General features: G+C 51.8%; 1 protein-coding gene across 1 annotated transcript; it reads right to left on the minus strand.

Annotated features, from left to right (window-relative positions):
- Positions 1–216: 216 nt before the first annotated feature.
- FMOD (fibromodulin) lies at positions 217–10,453 on the minus strand. Its single transcript, XM_082702566.1, has 3 exons — positions 10,255–10,453; positions 6,541–7,528; positions 217–2,004 (listed from the first exon to the last, which is right to left on the minus strand). Exons 2-3 carry the CDS (start codon positions 7,517–7,519, stop codon positions 1,853–1,855), a joined length of 1,131 nt encoding a protein of 376 aa, XP_082558692.1. The 5' UTR covers positions 7,520–7,528; positions 10,255–10,453; the 3' UTR covers positions 217–1,852.
- Positions 10,454–19,510: the final 9,057 nt, after the last annotated feature.

Raw genomic sequence — 19,510 nt, forward strand, 5'->3', positions numbered from 1 at the left:
GGATGGAAGTTAGACTACAGGAAGAACTTTAGGAACACAAAGTTTGCTACTTTAAACGTTTAGACAGGTGACTTTTTTTTTTTTAACCCCCTAGCTACCACTGCGCAAGCAGAAAAGTTGAGAAAAGGGGCTCTTCCGTCCGAGACCTATGTGACTCACTAGGTTCCCTTAAAATAACGCTTCTGTGTGTGCCTTAAATGACTCCGCTCTTGCAGATGCAATCATAAAATAACTTTATTGGTCAGGTTAGCCACCACTCATGCTTTTCCTGTAATAAGGATCCTTTATAGAGGCATGATGGCGTTCACATGCAGACGCTTTCTGAAGAGCCTGGGGCGGGGACAGCCTTGCCCCCCACATCAGAGCTCCTTTGTTGAAATGAGCTGGTTTGGCTTTTGTGGATTTTTGAGTCTGGAGCCAAGAACATAGTCCAGGGATCCTCCCCTGCACTTCTCAGGGAAGCTGCTTCGAAGCATACACAGTATCAGGAATCTGATGGCATCTGGGCAAGGGTCCAGCTATGGCTAGCTGTCCTCAGGGAGTCCCTGTCCCTGACTGCCCAGTTGGCTCCATCCCAGTGGTGCCGGAAGAAGCAGGATGCTTACACCCCCGGCAACATTACCTTTCAGACATGGGAAGAAGAAATTGCTTTCCAACCAAGCTATAAAGCAAAAGGCATCTTCAGTAATGAGGGTGTAGCTCAGAGATGTGAAAGCAGAGGGTGTCGTACTTCCGCACGGGCTAGATCTGGCTGCCTGGCCCAGGCTTCCCAGACCCAACAATCATCTCCAGCCAGAGCTCTCACTATGAACTGTGGCCTCACGACAAATCAATGAACACAACTGGACCACAGCGCCCTCCTTTGGGCTAGCCGGGCACGTGCAGGGCTGGCTGGAGTGTTTTTCTCCCATCAGGATGTAGACCTTTCAGCCTGGATAAGAGAAGAGGACACACTACCTTTCTCATGCTTCCGGAACCACGTGCCTTGGAGGATAGGGACCCGAGTAAGGAGCGGCTGGGAACAAGCAGAGGGTGTGGGGCAAGGTGGACCTCGGGGGGCTGCTTCCTCAATTCAGCCGAATAGGGATGTTTGGCCCTGTTAGGGATGCTGATGTAAGTAAGGTCTGGCCTTTCCTTTCCCAGCTGCTAAAATATAGCCCCTCCGTGTATCAAAGCCTCAAGCTGGGTGTCTCCTCCCATACCAGTCCCTGAATATTGTGATCAAGCCGGTGCCCTCCGGGCTGGTGGCTTTCAAGGAGTTAGCTTTGGGAGGTGTAGAGGTGACTCCTGATTTCCCTCCCTCCAGACACTAGTGTGACTTCTCTGCAAGGCCACAGGGCTGAGGGCCACGCGCTTTGGGCTCTCGTGCTTCTGCCTAAGGCACAGAAGGGGTGTGTGGGGGGCAAGGCTGAGTGGATGAGGAGGGTGAAAGAGGAGGCAGCTGGGCAAGAGGTATTCCGAGGAGCACTGAGAAGCAGCCCAGAGGAATCGCACCTCCGCCCCCCCGGCCTGGCCAGGGATGGAGCTCCGTGCGGTTGCCCAAGCGACTTGCACAGTTCATGACGCCAGATTGTTGGGAAGAACTGTCTGGGGTTGGGTCTTCCAGGGATGACTTCCTCTGCTACCGTGTCTGTCCTGGAAAGAGAGCTGCAGCCATGTCCCTCAGGAAAAGGCTGCCTGTCCCCTGACCCTGCCTGACCCCTGCTACAGGGAAGAAGACTACAGAGGGAGCCCATGGAGTTCTGTCACTTGGTCTGTCCCAGACCTTCCAGCAAAAGCCAAACCAAACCATCAAGCCAAATGCAGTGGGGCGTGGGGGGCCCCCTGGCCCCGTGCCCAGTGCAAGGGCCCCTCAGATCTCGATGAGGCTGGCAAGGCGCAGGCAGAGGGGCGCGTCCACCGGCATCGCGCTGCGCTTGATCTCGTTCCCGTCCAGGCGAAGCACCTGCAGCTTGGAGAAGTTCATGACGTCCACCACGGTGCAGAAGCTGCTGATGGAGAACTCTGTGGGGACAGGAGGAGCGGGGTGGGTGGGAGAAGCGCGGATCAGGGCCCCGGATCCACAGGGAGGCGGCTCAGCCACTGCGAAGCGGCTTGAGCTCTTCTGAGGGCAGGAGTGAGACTTGGCTGGCTGGGGCGGCGGCCTCGGGATCGGAGTCATACCGACTGGCACCGCTAGGGGCAGCACCAGGGCGGGAGTGTGGTCTCTCCATGTGCCAACAGGGGGAAGCAGAAGGTAGTCGAAAACCAGCCTTAGCAGCTTCGAAGGACTTTGCTGAATGGCTCTGGGAAGGAAGACTGGGGAAATGGATGGACCTAAATCCGGAATATTTCCTGACACTTCGCAGATAGAAGGGGCAGGAAATTAAAGAGAGAAAGCCTGAGCAGGGAGACAAGTGTCTTTGCGTGCAGGAGATTTGAGGGGACGCATGTCTCCATTGCCAGTACTGCCAAAGGAATGAGCAAGGCCCTGAGGTTCAAGGAGGTGGAAATTCATAGACAAATGAAGCTGTCCTGGACCTCAAAAGTCAAGTAAACAATTCCCTTGCCTCCTGTGTTTAATATGATATGGCTTACCCTCTTTTTTTTTTTTTTAATCTCAAAAGAAATCCCCTTTTTAAAAGATACCCCCCCCCCAAACCCACACAATCTTAATAGATGTAATAGTTCTGTTTGGGCTTAACATAAACCCTTCCCTTTTCCCTCTAGTTGGCTTCTTGGGCATATTGGCCAAATCTGTCTCAAGTCTCCTGGGTTAGGAACTTGAAGGGAAAGCACCAAGAGCTCAGCTACAGCACCAGCAGGAATGGCACATATCACCAGGAAAAGCTAGCTTCCACGCCATGACTGAGGGCTTCTGGAAGCCCGCTCCTGCCAGAGGGGCTCCTGGTGAAGCCTAGTGTCTGAGTGGGTGAGCTACATCTCAAGTGCAGTTTCTAACATGGGGCAGCCCCAGAGCTTGCCTTTGCTTCTACCAGAGGCATTCCTCTGCATCTTGCCAGGGTGGCCAGGAGGCATGGGAGGAGCGGGAGGGGGATGGCCTCCTGGGGGGTGTGGTCATGGGCCATGGGCGTGAAAGGGAAGGTTGTGAAGAAGATAGTGTGGGGAACTTAAATAGCTTGTTAGCAAGGAAAGTGCTTTTCAAGGAGCACTAACAATTGTTTTCAGTCTCTCTAAAGAACTGACCAAGAGGGGGCACCTGGGTAGCTCAGTGGGTTAAGCCTCTGCCTTCAGCTCAGGTTATGAACCCAGGGTCTTGGGATCAAGTCCTGCGTCAGGCTCTCTGCTCCGCGGGGAGCCTGCTTCCTCCTCTCTCTCTGCCTGCCTCTCTGCCTACTTGTGATCTGTCTGTCAAATAAATAAATCTTTAAAAAAATAAAGAAGACCTGATCAAGAGGAGATAGGGGGAGACTGCAGTCCATGCGCTTGCATTGCAAACGTAAGACAGAAAATCCAGCCCCAAAGAATAATGCGACACTGGACTGGGAAGAGGGGAGGAGATGGGAAATGCCTGTCTGTGGGCAGCGTTCAGTGGTGGGGCTGTGAGGAGGCGGCGGGGTGGGGGGCGACAAGGAGGGGAATGGGTAGTGATGGGAGGGGTGTGGGGAAGATGGAGATCTTTTGGATACTTTCTGATCTCAGGAAGGAGATTAAATTGCCTCTGAGTGGGGAGGTTGGGCGCATAGCTTAAGCCAGAGGCTGCGCCTGTGGTAGCCACCGAGGAGCGTAGAGCGGGGAGGGCTGAGCAGAAGTCAGCTGGGTCGGCTTATAGCTCATTTCCTACTCCGGGCTGTTCTAGATGGATTCCCTACCCCCGCCTTGGGCCCTCAGGCCGTCTGCTAAATTCTGGATCCTTGTGCATATATACAAATATGGGGGGTACTTAGGGGCTGCTAGACACACCCCGTGTATTGATTCCATCCACACAGCGGCGCACTGTGCCCCTGTTTGCCTTCCCCACGCTCATGAAGAGGACAGGGCTTCTGCTTGGAGACTCTGGAGGACATTTTCCAGCCCAGATTAAATACTGACATAAGTCTTTCCAAATTCCTCCTGGGGTACCCACCCTGCTCCCTTGGATCCCACAGCTACTGAATAACATTCCGAGCTCTGTTCCCTTGCTATTGCCAAGCTGGAAAATCTGAGGGAGATGCTAATGGAAGAGGCAAGGGGGAGGCAGGGGACTGGCTTGATTCCCCTGCAAACCCTTTAGTTCCTGCCCTCCGTTTAGCTCCTCCCCCAGAGGACTGCTTAAGTCCCCCCCCCCCTCCGTCGCCCCCACTGGCTGTGGGAGGACATCCCAGGAGAGGGGGCTAGCTTGGGGCACTGTCCTTCCTGCTGGTGGTCTGAATCAGAGAGAGAGTCCTCACTGTCTCAGACAGAGAAGCCTGGTGCCAGGTCCTTGGATATTGAAGGCCAGCCTTCAGGGTTTTCCCTACATAGCCTGGGTGGCCTGGAGAGATGGCCGCTCCTTCTCGGTGTCCCCATCTTCACAATGCAAGAAGTCAAAAAAACAGGACTATGCCTGTCAACTCCCAAGCAGCAAGGAGAGGAGAAGCTAGTCCTGGTTATTGTATCTGGCTCCTCAGTTATGTACCAGGCCCTGGACCAAGCACCTTCTATGTTTTGATTTGCTAATTTAAGACAAATTAAGTGCAGAAAGTGGTGTTATTTTGCCTCAAAATCAGACTGGCAGAGAGACTAAATGATAACTAGATCAGGGGATCTGGCTTCAATGACACAAGAAGGGATTTGGGGGAGACACTGAATGTTTTTAGGTTGTTTGACTTCATGGAGAACTTTCTTGCAAGACCTTGGGACACTTAACTGAAGTGGTTTTATGTTCCACAGAGCTTTGTGAAGCCCCCGCCCCCCCGCATCTGAGTGGCAGATGAGCTCTTTGCGGAGGCAGGCGCTGACAGGGTGCCCCGACTGAGCCCTGCCCGCCCCGCCTTTCTCTGACTATGTATCATAGGGCAATAACTAATGGGTTCTCTCCCATGACAGCTGCTCTTTGTTGGCACATCTTTGGGGTCAAACACAGCACATAATGTGACCTTTCTGATGTGACAGTCCTCCCGGATTCGGAGTAGGGTGACAGGGGACTGCTGGGTGGGATGATGGACAGCCACGAGTAAATGTCAAGCCCTTTCCAGCATGCGACATCTCAGAGACATCCCAAAGCACTGGCCCACTTGGGAATAAGGCCTGCCCCTCCCCACCAAAAAAGAGAGACTTTACATATAAAACTGTCTGGGTGCCCATGAAGGTGTCTCGCACTTCCAACAGAGGACCAGACACCTCCGTACCTCGCCCGCCCCGCTGTCAACCTCTGGGACAGCTGAATGGGCTGTTCAGCCTGTTTCTGTCTTGCTGAATGATTGATCTGTTCCCTGAGCACCAGGAGAGAGAGAGGGGGCGGGAGGGGATGAAGGCTCAGTCCCCATCAGTGTTTTGACAGCGCCCTTTGCTCACAGCAGGCTCCGCTTCAAAGCCCTTTGCCCAGGGGTCCGTAGTGAGTCCTTTCCCAGGGAAAGGGGGACTTGGCTGGCCGAGGAAGGCTCAGTACATTCCAGCTGGGACTCCAACATCAGAGACCCTGGGGTAATGTAAGCACATTCTGAACACAAGATCCTGACACAGAGCTGAAAAGCAACTAGATCATTCTACCCAAAATGAGTATTTCAGTCCTAAGAGGCAGAGGCAGCACTTTTGATTCCTTCAAGCATTCTGGAAGACAGGAGGCCTGTGTCTTTGCCAACTGCCCCAGGGCTTTGTGGTGATAGAACCCCTGGCACCCTAGGGGGACCTCTGCCCCCTACCAGGGGCGCCTTGTACTCCAGGGAGAATGGACCAGAACAAGTGCCTCATTCGGCTCAGAGAGGCTGCACATTCTTATCCAGCAGCTGCTCTGTTTAAAAAACAAATAAATAGCCAAACACACGGCTGGCTGTAGAGGCAGGGATAGAGCGTGTGGAAACAAAGCTCCTCCTCTTCCGGGTCAGTGAATGAAAAGGAAAGCCACAGTTTCTTAACAGCCCACCTTCCTCCCAAGATGGACCTGGAAGTTCAGTTTAAATCCCCCTCTCTAGGAACTGTTTTCATCTCTCCTTGCTACTCAACACCCAAGCCCCTCCTCTCAGACACACGGAGTTCCTGGCTGTTCCCTGCAAGTGACCCATTAAATGATCAGTTCCCCTGTGACATTCCCATTTCCCAGAATGGCCTTGTCCCTTGCCTCCAGCCCGCGCTCACTTAGCTCTCAAAACTTAAAACAAAGCTTACCTCTTCTGGGAAATCTTCTTCCAAGCCAACCCCCCCCCCCCCAACTCCCAGAATTTTCCCAGCATTGCTGTTTGGTCTAGGGGCGTGCCATGTTGGACCTCTTGGACAGGGGTGGGGCATGGATTGCTGGTGGCTTCCTTTGTGTTCTCTGGCTCCCCTACTTCTGTGTCTTTCGCATTGTTGCTAGCACTCACAATGGGGTTTTTTCCAATGAAACAGATAGACACTCCCCACTCCCCTCTGTGAGGGTCTCACCATTGATTCTATTGCCTTGGAGGTAGAGATTCTCCAGGTTGGTGTTGACCGGGGGGATCTTCTGCAGCTGGTTGTAGGAGAGGTCAAGCTCAAGGAGGCTGCTGGAGTTGAAGGTGTTGGAGGCCAGGCCGTTGTTGGTGAGACTGTTGTGGGACAGCCGCACATACAGCAGCTTGGGGGACCCCCGGAAGTAGCTGTCGGGGACGGAGTAGACGTTGTTGTGCTCCAGGTAGAGCTGCTCGAGGGCTATGGGCAGCCCGTCAGGCACCTTCCGTAGGTGATTGTAACTCAGGTCCAGCAAGATCAGGGACCGGAGGCCCCTCATCGCGCTGCCCACTTCCTGGATCTCGTTGTGCTGGAGATACAAGGCCGTGAGGTTCTCCAGACCCTCCAGAGCATTGTTGGGGACCCTCGAGATCTGGTTGTGGTCGAGGTGGAGCTCCCGCAGCGATCGAGGCAGGGGGCCGGGCATCCGGGTGAGGTTGTTGTGGTCCAGGTAGAGCCTCTCCAGGTGCCTCAGCTTGGAGAAGACCCTCCTGCCCACCTTATCACTGGTGATCTGGTTGCCATGGAGGGCAATCCAGAGCAGCCCAGTGGCGTTGTCGAAAACGCCCTCCTGCATGGACGAGATCTGGTTGTTCTGGAAGTAGACGTACTTCATGCGGGAAGGGACAAAGGGCAGATACTTGAGGTTGCGGTTGTCACAGTACATGGCCGTGGGGAAGTTGGGGGGGCAGTCGCACTCCTGGGGGCAGTCACGGGGCTCTGGAGGGGGCGGAGAGCCATAGGCATAGGCTGGGCCTTCCTCCACCCCGTAGGGGTAGGGCTCATAGGGCTCGTACGGGTAGGGCTCATAAGGGTCGTAGTAGGTGGACTGCTGGCTGCGGAGGTAGTGGAACCACCAGTGGGGGTCTTCGTCGTACTGGGCCTGGGAGAGGGAACAGAGCCCGGCCAGCAGCAGGAGGGAGGCCCACTGCATTTTGTCTCTCTGCAAGAAGGGGGAGAGAGCAGAGCAGGCAAGCATGAGTGAGACAGCAGGGAGGCAGGGCAGCAGGGAGGAGAGCCTTGGGCTGTGAGCAATCCCATCTAACTTCTGCAGCAGGCTCCTGGGACGGGGAGTCCTGCCCTCACTTCCCACATGCCTCGCCCTCCCAGTGCCAGCTTTGAACACATGGTCCAGGTGGCCTGTGGCTCCCTGGGGGAGCTGGGTACATCTTGCCCTGCTCACAGAGTCACAGAAGCAGAGCCTTCGAGATGAGAAGGAACTTGAATGGGGTGCACTGCATTTTTTTTTCAAGGGGCAGGTCCTTAGGAGCCTCTAGCAACATGAAGGTTCTGTTGGGGGAGCTGGGAAACCCCAGCACTCATCTTCGGCAGGGGGCAGTGGTGGTGGTGCGTGCTCTTCAGACTTGAATTCCCATTCAGTTTGGACTCCCTGGGAATCTTAAGATTTTCCAAGAGTCCAAAGAAAAAGCCCTCTAGTCCTTTCCCTATCTCTGGGAAACCTCCAGAAGCATCTTGAGATCTCAGATGGGAAGATCTGAACTACTCCTGGAAGATCTTTTGGTCTCTTGGGCAGGCTGGGGGTTTCTGGTTTCTAGGCTTTGGGGAGGGGTGTGGTCCGCCAGGAGTCACCGCAAGTCTTAGGCTACCTTCCAGAGAGTCAGTGTGGGTAGCCATCTGCTGGGGGAGAGCACTCTCTGGTTGGCAGTCTGCGGCTATACGTGCCATTTGGAGGGCCCATGGTCTTCATGTAACAGCGACAGTACCCCCCACTGGAATGGGGACATTGGCACCAGGTGTGGCATTGTCTTCTAGGGGGTGAGTACTGAGTTTGGGGAGCCTGAGTCAGTGCACTTGGCTTCCGTGGTATCTAGTAAATTGTTAGCCTCCCTCCTGCTCCCCCATGGACATTATGCTAGAGCCACACAGAACCAAAGAAATGAATGAAGAACACTGAAAAATGGAATAGGAATTGACGACACTTGAGTATACCCAAGAGAACATGCTTTGGAATGGGAGCCTGGCATCCCCTCTCCCATCCTGGGCTACCTATGATGACATATGGATCACCAGCCTCCATGACCAGCCCTCTTGCCCCCTAGCACCTGGCAATCTGTCACCTCGAGCTGCTGTGCTAGTGAGATAAGAACAGGGCAGGCATGGAGAGATATGTGGATTTGGTGCCCACATTTGGGAGGAAAGCCGAAGGTATGGAAGATGAGGAACCCTACTGGTCAACCTACTCTGAATACCTATAGCCAAGGCACTGGATAGCCCTTGGGGGCAATGGGAACCTTCCAGAGGTGTGAGTGTCACCCTTGGACAGAGGAACCTTAGAGCCTTTCCTGGTCGTGGAAGGGTCATATATATCCCTCACCTTGCTGTTGGGCCTCCTGGGGTTGGCCACTGGAGACAGAGGAAAGAAAGGAATCTGAAAGTCAACATCAAGTTCAATGATGGGAAAGACCCTGACTGTGACACTCAAACTAGTCACCTCTACCACCCTGCCTCCCAGGCCGCAGACCTCTCTGTTTCCTGAAAGTAAGTCCCGTCGGCCTCCTTCATTCCATTAGCCTCTGGGCTGCAGGGGAGAGGCACCTGGCTCGTCCTCAAGCAGCCTCAGGCCTCAGACAAAGAGCCCACAGTGTTTCTGAGAAGCCAACCCAACTGCCCACTGCCTGGGCATGCTGGCTGGGCCCTGGCTCCGGCCAGGAGAGAAGACGGATGGAGCGGCCCACTGCCAACAGTGCATTTTTCCATGCACAGCCCTGGACTGCTGCAGGACCAAGGTGGCTGACTGGAGGCTGGCACAGTGAGCCTCTGTCTCCATTTCTCCTTCCAGACCTGGCATCTTGGCAGACGAGAGCCACCTTCCTCTTCAAGACCCAGCTTTCCAGGGGCCGTGCCTCCTGCCCGCTTTGGCCTCTCCTCAGGAGCCATGACGGCCGAGAGGGTTGCATGGGGGGCTTGCTTCTCTCTTCTGCTCCATCAGCAGTGTTGGCCCACAGTCATCTGCTCTGAAGCCCCCCTGCCCACCCTAATGGCAGAGACCTTTCTGAGCTCAGAGTTTCGTGAGGTGGAAAGTTTCCAGGATTGGTGCTCCCTGAGCTGTGGGGAGCTGCCTCAGGAGCTAATGCTGTCCTCTCCCTTCTCCACTCTGGAGAACGATCCTTCCCTCCTATCAGGGTTGAAGAGGTCAGACCGGAAGTCATCCCCTGTGCTGGATTAGACCCTCCTTCATGCTCCCTGAACATGGTTGAGTCTCAGCATTTCTCTTTATTCTTTTCCTTTATCCCAGCAACACACACACACACACACACACACACACACACACTCTCACTCTCACCCCCCACATCCTTCCCTTGTAAGAGCACTCAGGTACCATCATCTGCCCACAGGCCAGATGGTGGGATTATGAGTACCAGTGGGACAGAGCTGGCTTCTCGAGATACCTGGTCCTCCCCTTTTTCATGCCTGAGAAGGGGAGCCCCTTTCCCCAACAACCAGAAAGGAACCATAGGACAGAGGTAGCACATTCCTTCTACTCCCCTTTGTGCCTCTCCAGCATCCTGGGGTCATGGTCCGGATGGGAGAAAGAAGAATCCAATCCGCTCCTCCCTCTGAGCCTTTCTCCCTAAGCCCCGGCCCTTCCCTTTCCTCCCATTATGGAACTACAAGGGACAAAAACTGAAGTAAAATGACTAAACTTACCGCCAGTTGAACCTTTCAGAGAGTGACCACGTCCCTCTGTCTGGCCTCCTTGGGTTGGAGAACGTGTGAGAGAGAGAGAGACAGAGTGTCTACTGAGAGTGTGCGGGTCTGTGCCAGGCCAGGGTCCCGCCCCCAAATTCCTAATCAAATATTGTGAAGAGAGGGACTGAGGAGGCCGGATCCTGGCTTTTTCGGCTCTGCTGCGGGGGCGGAGCTCACACTCAACCAAGCAAAATCCTTCCGTCTGCCTGACGTTAGAAAAACCACCTTCTTTCCACTCACTTATCTTCCCTAAAGCATTGGCAGCTCCGGGTCTCTTTCTGCTGAGTGAGTTAGTGGCGCCCTGGAAGGTATTTGTACAGTCTCTTACCAAGTGTCTGGCTTTCTCGTTAAACCCACAAGGGCAGATGCAGGGCTCGGGAGGGCCAGGATTGGGGAAGAGGATGTCTTAACTGTTTCAGCAACCCATGTGTCACCCCAGAGGGCCAGGACCACTCGGCCTCCTCGCCTTCCCTCTGTGCAGGTGGTTAGACCAGTGCACGAGCAGGCACAGTGCACGACACAGGATAGCTGGCTCGGGCTCCAGTTCTATCCCTTACCCATGTAGACTTGCCTGGGCTGTAGGGTTTCTCTCCTCCTTTGGAATTAATGGAAAAGAAGGGGAGCTCACCTTCATGGGTCACTTACCACACGCCTGCATCACACACTTTCATTTAATCCCCTGGCAAGCATTCAACTTTTGGTCTCTATGAACTTGACTGCTCTGGAAAACTCCCATAAACAGAATGGTACAGCACTCATCTTTCTGTGACTGGCTGATTTCACTTGGCATCATGTTCTTAAAATTCATCCGTCACAGTATGCGGCAGAATCCCCTTCCTACAACATTCTCTTGTATATGTAGACCACGTTTTGTTGATCTGTTCATCCACTGATGGACATTTGGGTTGCCTTAGCCTCTTGGCTTTCGTAAATAACACCCCTATGAACGTGAGTGTACAAATACCTTTTGAAGCCCCTGCTTTTAATTAATTTGGATATACGCTTAGAAATGGAATTGTTGGGGGACGCCTGGGTGGCTCAGTTGGTTAAGCAGCTGCCTTCGGCTCAGGTCATGATCCCAGCGTCCTGGGATCAACGAGTCCCACATCGGGCTCCTTGCTCTGCAGGGAGCCTGCTTCTCACTCTGACTCTGCCTGCCTCTCTCTGTCTGCTTGTGCTCGCGCTCGCTCTACCTCTCTCTCTCTGACAAATAAATAAATTAATTAATTAAAAAAAAAAAAGAAATGGAATTGTTGGAACATATGGGAATTCTATTTTTAATTTTTTAAAAAAGATTTTATTTATTTACTTATTTGTCAGTGTGTGAGAGAGAGAGAGCGAGAGAGTGAGAGCGCTCAAGGGGGCAGAGTGGTAGGCAGAGGCAGAGAGAGAAACAGGATCCCTGCCGAGCAAGGAGCCCAATGTGGACATGAGCTGAAGGCAGTGGCTTAACCAATTGAGCTACCTAGGCATCCTTATTTTTAATTTTTTAAACCACCATCCTATTTCCCATAGTAGATGGGAACGCCAGTGGGGCACAAAGGTTCAAGTTTTAAACACTCCTTGTTTTTTAAGAAATACTGATTGAGAAAGCCTCACATTCAAATCAGAAGACATTAGAGGTGTCGAGGAAGGTGCAACTTTCGGTTGCTCCAATGGGTCTAAACTGAGTAGGCTGTCAGAAAGGCCCTTGTCAGGAACCCACTCTCTTCAGGGCTTATGAAGAGTTTTTTAATTTTTTAAAAATTTTTAAAAATTTTATTTTCTTTAAGGATTTTTATTTATTTACTTGACAGAGAGAGAGAGAGAGAGAGAGAGAGACAGTGAGAGGGAACACAAGCAGGGGGAGTGGGAGAAGGAAAAGCAGGCTCCCTACCTACCGAGCTGGGAGCCCGATGCTGGGCTCGATCCCAGGACTCTGGGATCATGACCTGAGCCAGAGACAGATGCTTAAGGACTGAGTCGCCCAGGCACCCCATGAAGAGTTTTTTAAAAAGATTAAATATAATGAATCGGTATCTGCTGACGACCTACTATAAACTAAGCGGTCTACTGATGTTATTTCACTTAATGAACATAGGAGGTATTTTGTGTTGGAGACAGAGGTACAGAGAACTAGTGTGACTAGCTAAAAAGTAGGAAAACAAGGATTTGAACCTTGATCTGCATGATTCCAAAGCCTATAGACTTTCCTACAACCAAAGGCCAGAGGGCTGATGGAGTGGGAGGGGCGATGAGCACCTTGCTGCCACGGTTGGACTCAGTTCATATGGAGCCCGACTAAGTAGAGTGGTCCAATCTGCAGGAATCTGAGGACAGAGAGGGTAGAGTGAGAGAGGGCTGGAGTACAGGGCTTCTCTTTCCAAGTCCAGACATATTTCATTTCAGTTTAATAAATATGAACCTCTACTATGTGCCTGGTGTGGTCTTAAGTGTTGGGGATGTATAGAAGGTTCTAATATAATGCTTGCTCAAAATAAAGCAGGAGACTTTGCAGTAAACTCTGATTCCATGAATGAGACAGAGTGACATTAATGTGAAGATGGTTATCAATAATGCACAGACAACCTTCTTATCATTCTGAGTCCAGAAAGCAGTCACTTTTCAACAGAAGACACTGGTTTTGGTAACAGGGCCCAAGATATACTTCTTGGATGGGCCTAGATAGCCACGCACATCCGCCCATTGGGTACAGATGTTTATTTATTTTTTAACTGCAGCATGCTGAACAATGCTGCATTTATTAGCAGCGAAAGTCAGGGGAGCCTGGGGACCAACCGTTGCCTGGGATTCTTCCCAACCAGGCTCCGCCAAAAAGGCAGTATCCTCATGTGTTTTGTTGACCATTTCTAAAGTGGTGAGATCTCTACCAGATCTTTTGTTATCAATCCTGGTCCGAGGCAGGCTTGGGAGGAAGAAAGAAGAGAGGGTGACTGGGACCAGGTCAGGAGGCATGTTCCAGGGGGGCCACCCACGGTTCAAAAGTTCCACTGTTGATGGGCTCTGATCTCCATTTTCACCACTCTGTTCATCTGGATCCTGGATCTAGGCCCTCAGAGCTTGGCTTCAGCATGAGAAACCAAGTAGGGGATCCTGATGTCCTCCAGATTGCCGAGGGAGTCCACATGTGACAGGGGTTCATTCGGGACACTGTGCTTTCTGGGAGGTGTCGAGCCAGCACTCCCCAGTCACCAGGCTGCAAGCAAACTAAAAAGAGGGGCTATGTTATTCATTTATATAGCCCCAGTCCTAGCTGGGCACACGATGCCTGGTGCTTAGTAGGTGATCAGTAAAGAGTTGTGGAATGAATTGTATTTTTGGCTCCCTACAGAGTCTGCCTGTCTTCAGTACCCAAGGCCGGGTAGAATAACCACCACCACTGAGGCCAGGAAAACCGTTTGGCCTTCAGGCCTATTTGACTTTCCGGGGGTTCAAGCCACTGCTATTTCCTCCCCACCCAGAAAAGTACAGGTTAAGCTGCAACCACTAGGCACAGCTGATTGTCTCTGATGTTGGACCCACCCTGTCTGGAAGGGATGAAATGTGTTCCGATTCAAATTCTTACTGGAATTCAAGACACAGTGACCTTCGGTGGCCACCAGCCCCTTCCTCTTTCTCCCCCATAGGACCCAATATCTCTTGTTTTTATAACAGAGCCTCTGATCCCAAACAACTGGGACGGGGGAGCAGTGGGGAGGATAAGAGTGGAAATCCACCCAAATAGAATTGGTGAGTTGACTATAAAGAGGTCAGTAGAAAGACGATCATGGTGATACAATCCAGGCTCCACTCCTGGCTCATCCTGAAGACTCTTGATGCCAGAGAGAGATTGTTTATTAGTTTGATGTTTCGATGGAAAGTCTGGGCTACCCTGGCACCCAACAGTAATGTCCCAAAGTTTCCAAGGGAGTTTTTTTCTCCTTATTCTCTCGTCATGGAGGGGTCATTTGAAGTCCTTACTATGGATAGTCTCCTCTTTCCAGAAGGATGAGACAAAAAGATGTTGGAGCTGGGGAAGAGACTTGTTTTCTTTCAAATGCAGTAGGAGGAAGACTTTGAGTTCTAAGTTCTGGGAAATTCATTGAGGGCTTCAGAATTTTCTTCTAATGAGCTCCTTAAAAATAAGACAGAGAACAACTTTTCTCTTTTAATGGATAGAATCTCTTATTTTGACTGTGTATTTGCATCATGCTTGGTGCTATTAACCTGATGATAACAGGTTCTTTTTAGAAGTTCACCTTCTTGAAAATATGCATGTGCTTGAATAGGGAAATCAGGGTTGTCTCGGGGAGAGATACCTAGATGAGGAAGGAGTCAAAGGAGATAACCTGAGGTCTGAAGTCTGGAGGCCACACAAGGTAGGGCATGCTTCTTTGTTTTGCAAATGAGCTGAGAGCTACTGATATTCCTGAGACGGTGCTGGGGGAGAGAACCTATCTAAGACGGACCCTTCCCAGGATTCTGGCACCAGCTATGGTTACCTGGCTGTAGGTAAGACCAGGACTAGATAATAACTCTCAAACACCAGCTACCATTTCTGATATTCTTACCACAACCCTGTCGAATAAGTATTATCATACCTTATTTTTACACATGAAGAAATGGAAATTTAGGAAGGCTCATAAATTTGTTTAAGATTGCATAGCAATTAAGTGGCAGAGCTGGGATTTTAAACTTGTCTGTCTGCTTCTAGAGTCTGAGTTCCTGACCACTATGCATATGGACTCTCCTGGTTAAAGGAAAAACCAATGTTCCATGGGTTTGGAACATATATTTGTTCAGATTACAGCTCAACCACTTACTGTCTCTGTGATTTGGGGCTAATTGCTTACACGTCCATGAAACTTCATTTGTAAAATGGGGGCAATGACCCTAACTTCTTGAGATCTTGGGAAGAGTAAATGAGACAAAAAAAAAAAAGAGGCTCCTGGTAGAGAGCCTGTCACATGTTGGCCCGTCAATAAATGGCAGCCGCCTTTGGTTATTTTAGTAGATTACAAGTTCCCTGGGAGCGGGGGTGGGGGGGCAATCTCATTGGTTGACCTAATGCTTGGCCAAGTGCCTGGCATTTATAAGGTCCTTTCTAAATGTTGGTTGAATAAATGGAAGGTGTAGAAGCTGGATTTTACTGAAGGATAGCTAATCTACTTCGGTATCTTAAACCAATCAGAGAGAGGCTAGTTAAGGATAGAGGTGGGACTTTCAGGGCCTAGAATTTTCAACACCCCTCCCCTCCCCTGCCAAGGAAGGACGCAAGAGGTGACGGCAAGGTCCATGTGGAACACTCTATGGACATGGAGAAATATCTTGGGGAGGGGGTCATGGAAAAGGTCAGGATCTAAGAGCCAAGTACTGAGCAGCCCAGAAGAAGAGATGCCTGGTTCCTTCTCAGACAGGGGCTTAAGAGACAGGTTTAAGGTGGAGAGAGGGTAGAAGAAGAATGCTACCTAACGAGTAGCACCACTCTGAATCCCTTTGGGCTGAGGAAAGAAATTGGCTCCAAGCCGAGGGTGGACAGGGCTGGTTTTTCAAAGCAAGAACTAGGGACCTGGGTCCATGGAAAGGTCTAAGGACTTGGGTCTAGTTCTACTGGAGTTCAGAGAAGAATAGAGAATAATGATCCCTAGTAATGTGTGTGATTCCTGTATTCTGGTTCATTTATTCATCCGCTTACCTGTACATGGTCCCCCTAGTAAAGTAATAGTTCAACAATGAAATTAAAAAAAAAAAAAAAAGAAAGAAAAACCCTTTAAAAGCAAAAAGGGGGTTTAGGAAAAGCAATGTATTATCATTGTCTTGGAAAGGGCATGGATTTTGAGTCAGACAGAATGGTGTTGGATCCCAGAAATTTAGAGTGTGTTCCTTACTGCCCTTGGTCTTCAGGTTCCTTATCTGCAGAATGGAAATGATTAACACCTAGATCATTAGGTGGTTTTATTTTATTTTATTTTGTTTTTTTTTCATTAGGTGGTTTTAAAGCAATCGGAAGTATCTAGCACAGCACCTGGCACATGGAAGACACTTAGAAAAATGTCACTTCTTTTCCTCACCTTGGGTATTTGTCCAGGAGTGGGCCAGGGCCAGGGTGTGGAAAGGAAGCCCTAATCTACAGAAAGGTCAGAGAGAAGACGTTTTGGTAGGGTTGTGGGTGGCGGCAGCTTGGAAAGGAAATAGACGATGTACTTGACACTTGTAAGGAAAAACAGAACCAGAGGTTAGCGGGCCCAAAGGGCCTAGGATTCCTGTAGCACAGCCCTCCATGTGGGGGGCCTGTTTCTCAGCCCTGGCTGCACGGGGAGCCAGTGGGGTGGCTTTCAAGAACACCCAGGCCCAGGGGTGCCTGGGTGGCTCAGTGGGCTAAGCCTCTGCCTTCGGCTCAGGTCATGATCCCAGGGTGCTGGGATCGAGCCCCTCATGGGGCTCTCTGCTCAGCGGGGAGCCTGCTTCCTCCTCTCTCTCTGCCTACTTGTAATCTCTGTCAAATAAATAAATAAAATCTTTAAAAAAAAAGAACACCCAGGCCCAGGCGTCACCCCAGATGAATGAAATAGGATCTGTGCAGATGGGACCCGGCATCTCATCATTGATTGGCGGGTGGTTTTCGTGTGTAACCAGGTTTGAGAATGCTCTCTGGAGGCAGGGAGATCCACGTGATGACCTCAAAACTAGAGGCCATCGCTGAAACCTCTGTCTCTAAAATGAGGGGCTTCTCAAACTTTTCTTCATGAAGTGTCCAGAAGAGGAGAGAAGACGCCAGAAGAATCCAGTAATCAAAGCGCACCATCCAAAGCAGCCCCCTCAAGCCAAAATCTCACATTTGATGTTAAAAAGTCATGTGATGTTTGCATTTTGGTCCATAAAACATTCATGTTTATTTCCATAGCAATCTACCTTCACCCCCATGAAAACTCCTGGGGTAAAAATGGGGGTCTAGATACACCATGCTTCTCCAGAGGCTCTGTGGACCTGGGCAATCACAGACAGAGCAGTCATTCACTTTGGCTGGTGAGCTCCCTGGTTACTAGAGGGACAGCTTGGGGAGTTGTCCCTGTGGATCTCGTATCTCAGGGATGCACCATGGCTGTGGAGTTCACAGACTGTCTCCCCCCCCCCCCCCCCCCGTCTGTTGCTGGAGCAGGAAGAGGGGGCACTGTTGCTTCCTCACCACCTTTCCTGTTGGAGAAACAGCCAAATGGCTCCCAGCCAGGCTGCTTGGTAAGCTTTGCGAAGAGCTGAATTCCTTTTCCAATCCCCAGGCGGCTATATTTCTAAGGGAATTTGCAAGAATAGAAATTGTTTTGATCTTCAATCAAGATACAGAAAGATTCACTCCCCCTGCCTTCCACTCCTTCCATCCCCAGCCACGTTAAGTAACACCCCCTGTGGGAGAGTTGGCTCCCCACCCACCCCCTCCCCGCCAGGAGGAGCAGCCCCCCAGGGCGGCCTGTTCTCCAGCTTCTGTGCCTGAGGCCCGTGATGTTTCCTTCTCATCTGCCCCTCTCTGCCTCCAGCTCCCCTTTCCATCCACTTTAACAAAAAAACAACATCTTCCAGGAGCCAATGTGTTGGACCTTGAGGGGCGAACTGGGGTGCATGGTACAGGGTTAGAAGAGAGTGCCTTCTTTCTGGAGAACCAGAAAAAGGAAGACGAAGGGAATTGCTATTTTTGAAAGCTCTGGGCTGGATCCTCTACCTACAACATTTACCCTTTGTAAAACCCTGAAACGTAGTTACAATTATTTCCATTTAACATGGACGGTAAACTGAGGGTCGAAGAGGTGAACTGAGATTTTAACACAAGCCCAGCATCGGAGTGAAGGAAAGGTTGCCTAGGGGACAGGATGAATGAGTAGGTAAGTCACCTGGGAAGCAAAGCCTGCCCCAGGGCCAACAGCAATCATGGTTGTCAGCAGAAAACACCCCCCCCCCCCCCAGCCCCTTCCCTGCCACCTCCTCAGAGAATTAGACTGACCGGGATTCTCTGGGCTTCTCCCGGCAAAGACAACTCTCCACCATTCTCCTTTCTCTTGCTGCTCCCATCAGTGGCAGACAAGGGCATCAGTAGAGATGCTTGAAGCCTGTATGATAACCCCCGCTGTCTAAAGCAGCCTTCTGTGCCCGCTGGGGAGCTCTCTCGGAAGACCCCCCGCTCGGGAAGGTCTGCTCCTGGAGTCTGGAGTGGGACATCACCTAACTTTCTGCAACAGGCCCTCCTCACCCTGTTTGTTCTTTTCCAGAACCAGCTTCCGTATGAACCAAGCCCGTGAGGTATAGAGGTGAGTGAGACCTTCGTTTATTTCTTTTCTTTCTCTGTGTTCTTGCCTAGTTTGCTCTGACTTGGGCCCTGGTGCGTATGATGTTGCTGGAGGCCCAGCGCCCCCACAACCCCGCACCCACACCTGACACATTGTGGATATTCGGTCAGATTAGCTACCCTGCCTGGAGTTGCCAGCTGCCGGACATGGCCTCTCGCCTCCTCAGGAGGGAGAATGGGAGGGCAGCGGTGGGGGCAGGAGGGAAGCAGGAGGAGGCCCTTAGCTGGCAGGCCTGGTCTCTCGTCGGTGGGCTGCAGGAGAGGCGTCAGCATCGCCTGCGACTGAGATTTGACGCGAACCAGTGCCGCTCTTCGGCGGGAGAAGATCTGAAAGGTGAGGTGCTGGAAGATGTTCTTGTCTAGTCTTGCTGTTGTTCTTAGAGGCCCAGGTCAGCGCCCCCAGCCGGGGAGCCCCTCGGAAGTCTCGGAGCGGTGTGGGGGTGTCACTGGGAGGCATTTTAAGGGAGTGGGAAAGGCGACTGGGGTTCAAACCCGAAGCTGATCTTTCAATGAGCGCCCTCTCCTCTGCCAAGGGGTGGGGAGGCTCTCCGCTAGAGACCGGAGCAGGAGGGCAGGGCGGAGAGCACCAGCTGCTTGTGGGTAAAGGGGGTTCAGCTTCTGTCGCTCCGCCTGGTACAGAGGGCCTCCTCTGGAAAGCCCTGCCCCCTTCTGCGTTATTCTCCCACTTTTGGGGAGCACGGGGGTTCACCTGCCCTGGTGCCAGTGTGTGTGTGTATCCGGGAGGGCGGTGGGTGCAGACTGCGTGATTGGTGCTGCCGGCCCCCTCTCCTTCCCCCCAAAACCTTCTTCAGACTGCCGTCTGCACCCCAGCGGAGGGTCAGACACAGTCTTTTCGACTCCAGAAGCCCCAGTCCCTCCCAGGCTGAGTGGGGCGTGGGT

The sequence above is a fragment of the Mustela nivalis genome, assembly GCF_964662115.1.
Source record: "Mustela nivalis genome assembly, chromosome: 16".
In the NCBI taxonomy this organism is placed as follows: Eukaryota; Metazoa; Chordata; class Mammalia; order Carnivora; family Mustelidae; genus Mustela; species Mustela nivalis.

Coding starts and splice junctions, on each gene's coding strand:
- FMOD (XM_082702566.1), bottom strand. CDS start 7,519: ATGCAGTGGGCCTCCCTCCTGCTGCTGGCCGGGCTCTGTTCCCTCTCC. Junction 2,005..6,540: donor CCAAGGCAATAGAATCAATG/GTGAGACCCTCA, acceptor CTGTCCCCACAG/AGTTCTCCATCAGCAGCTTC.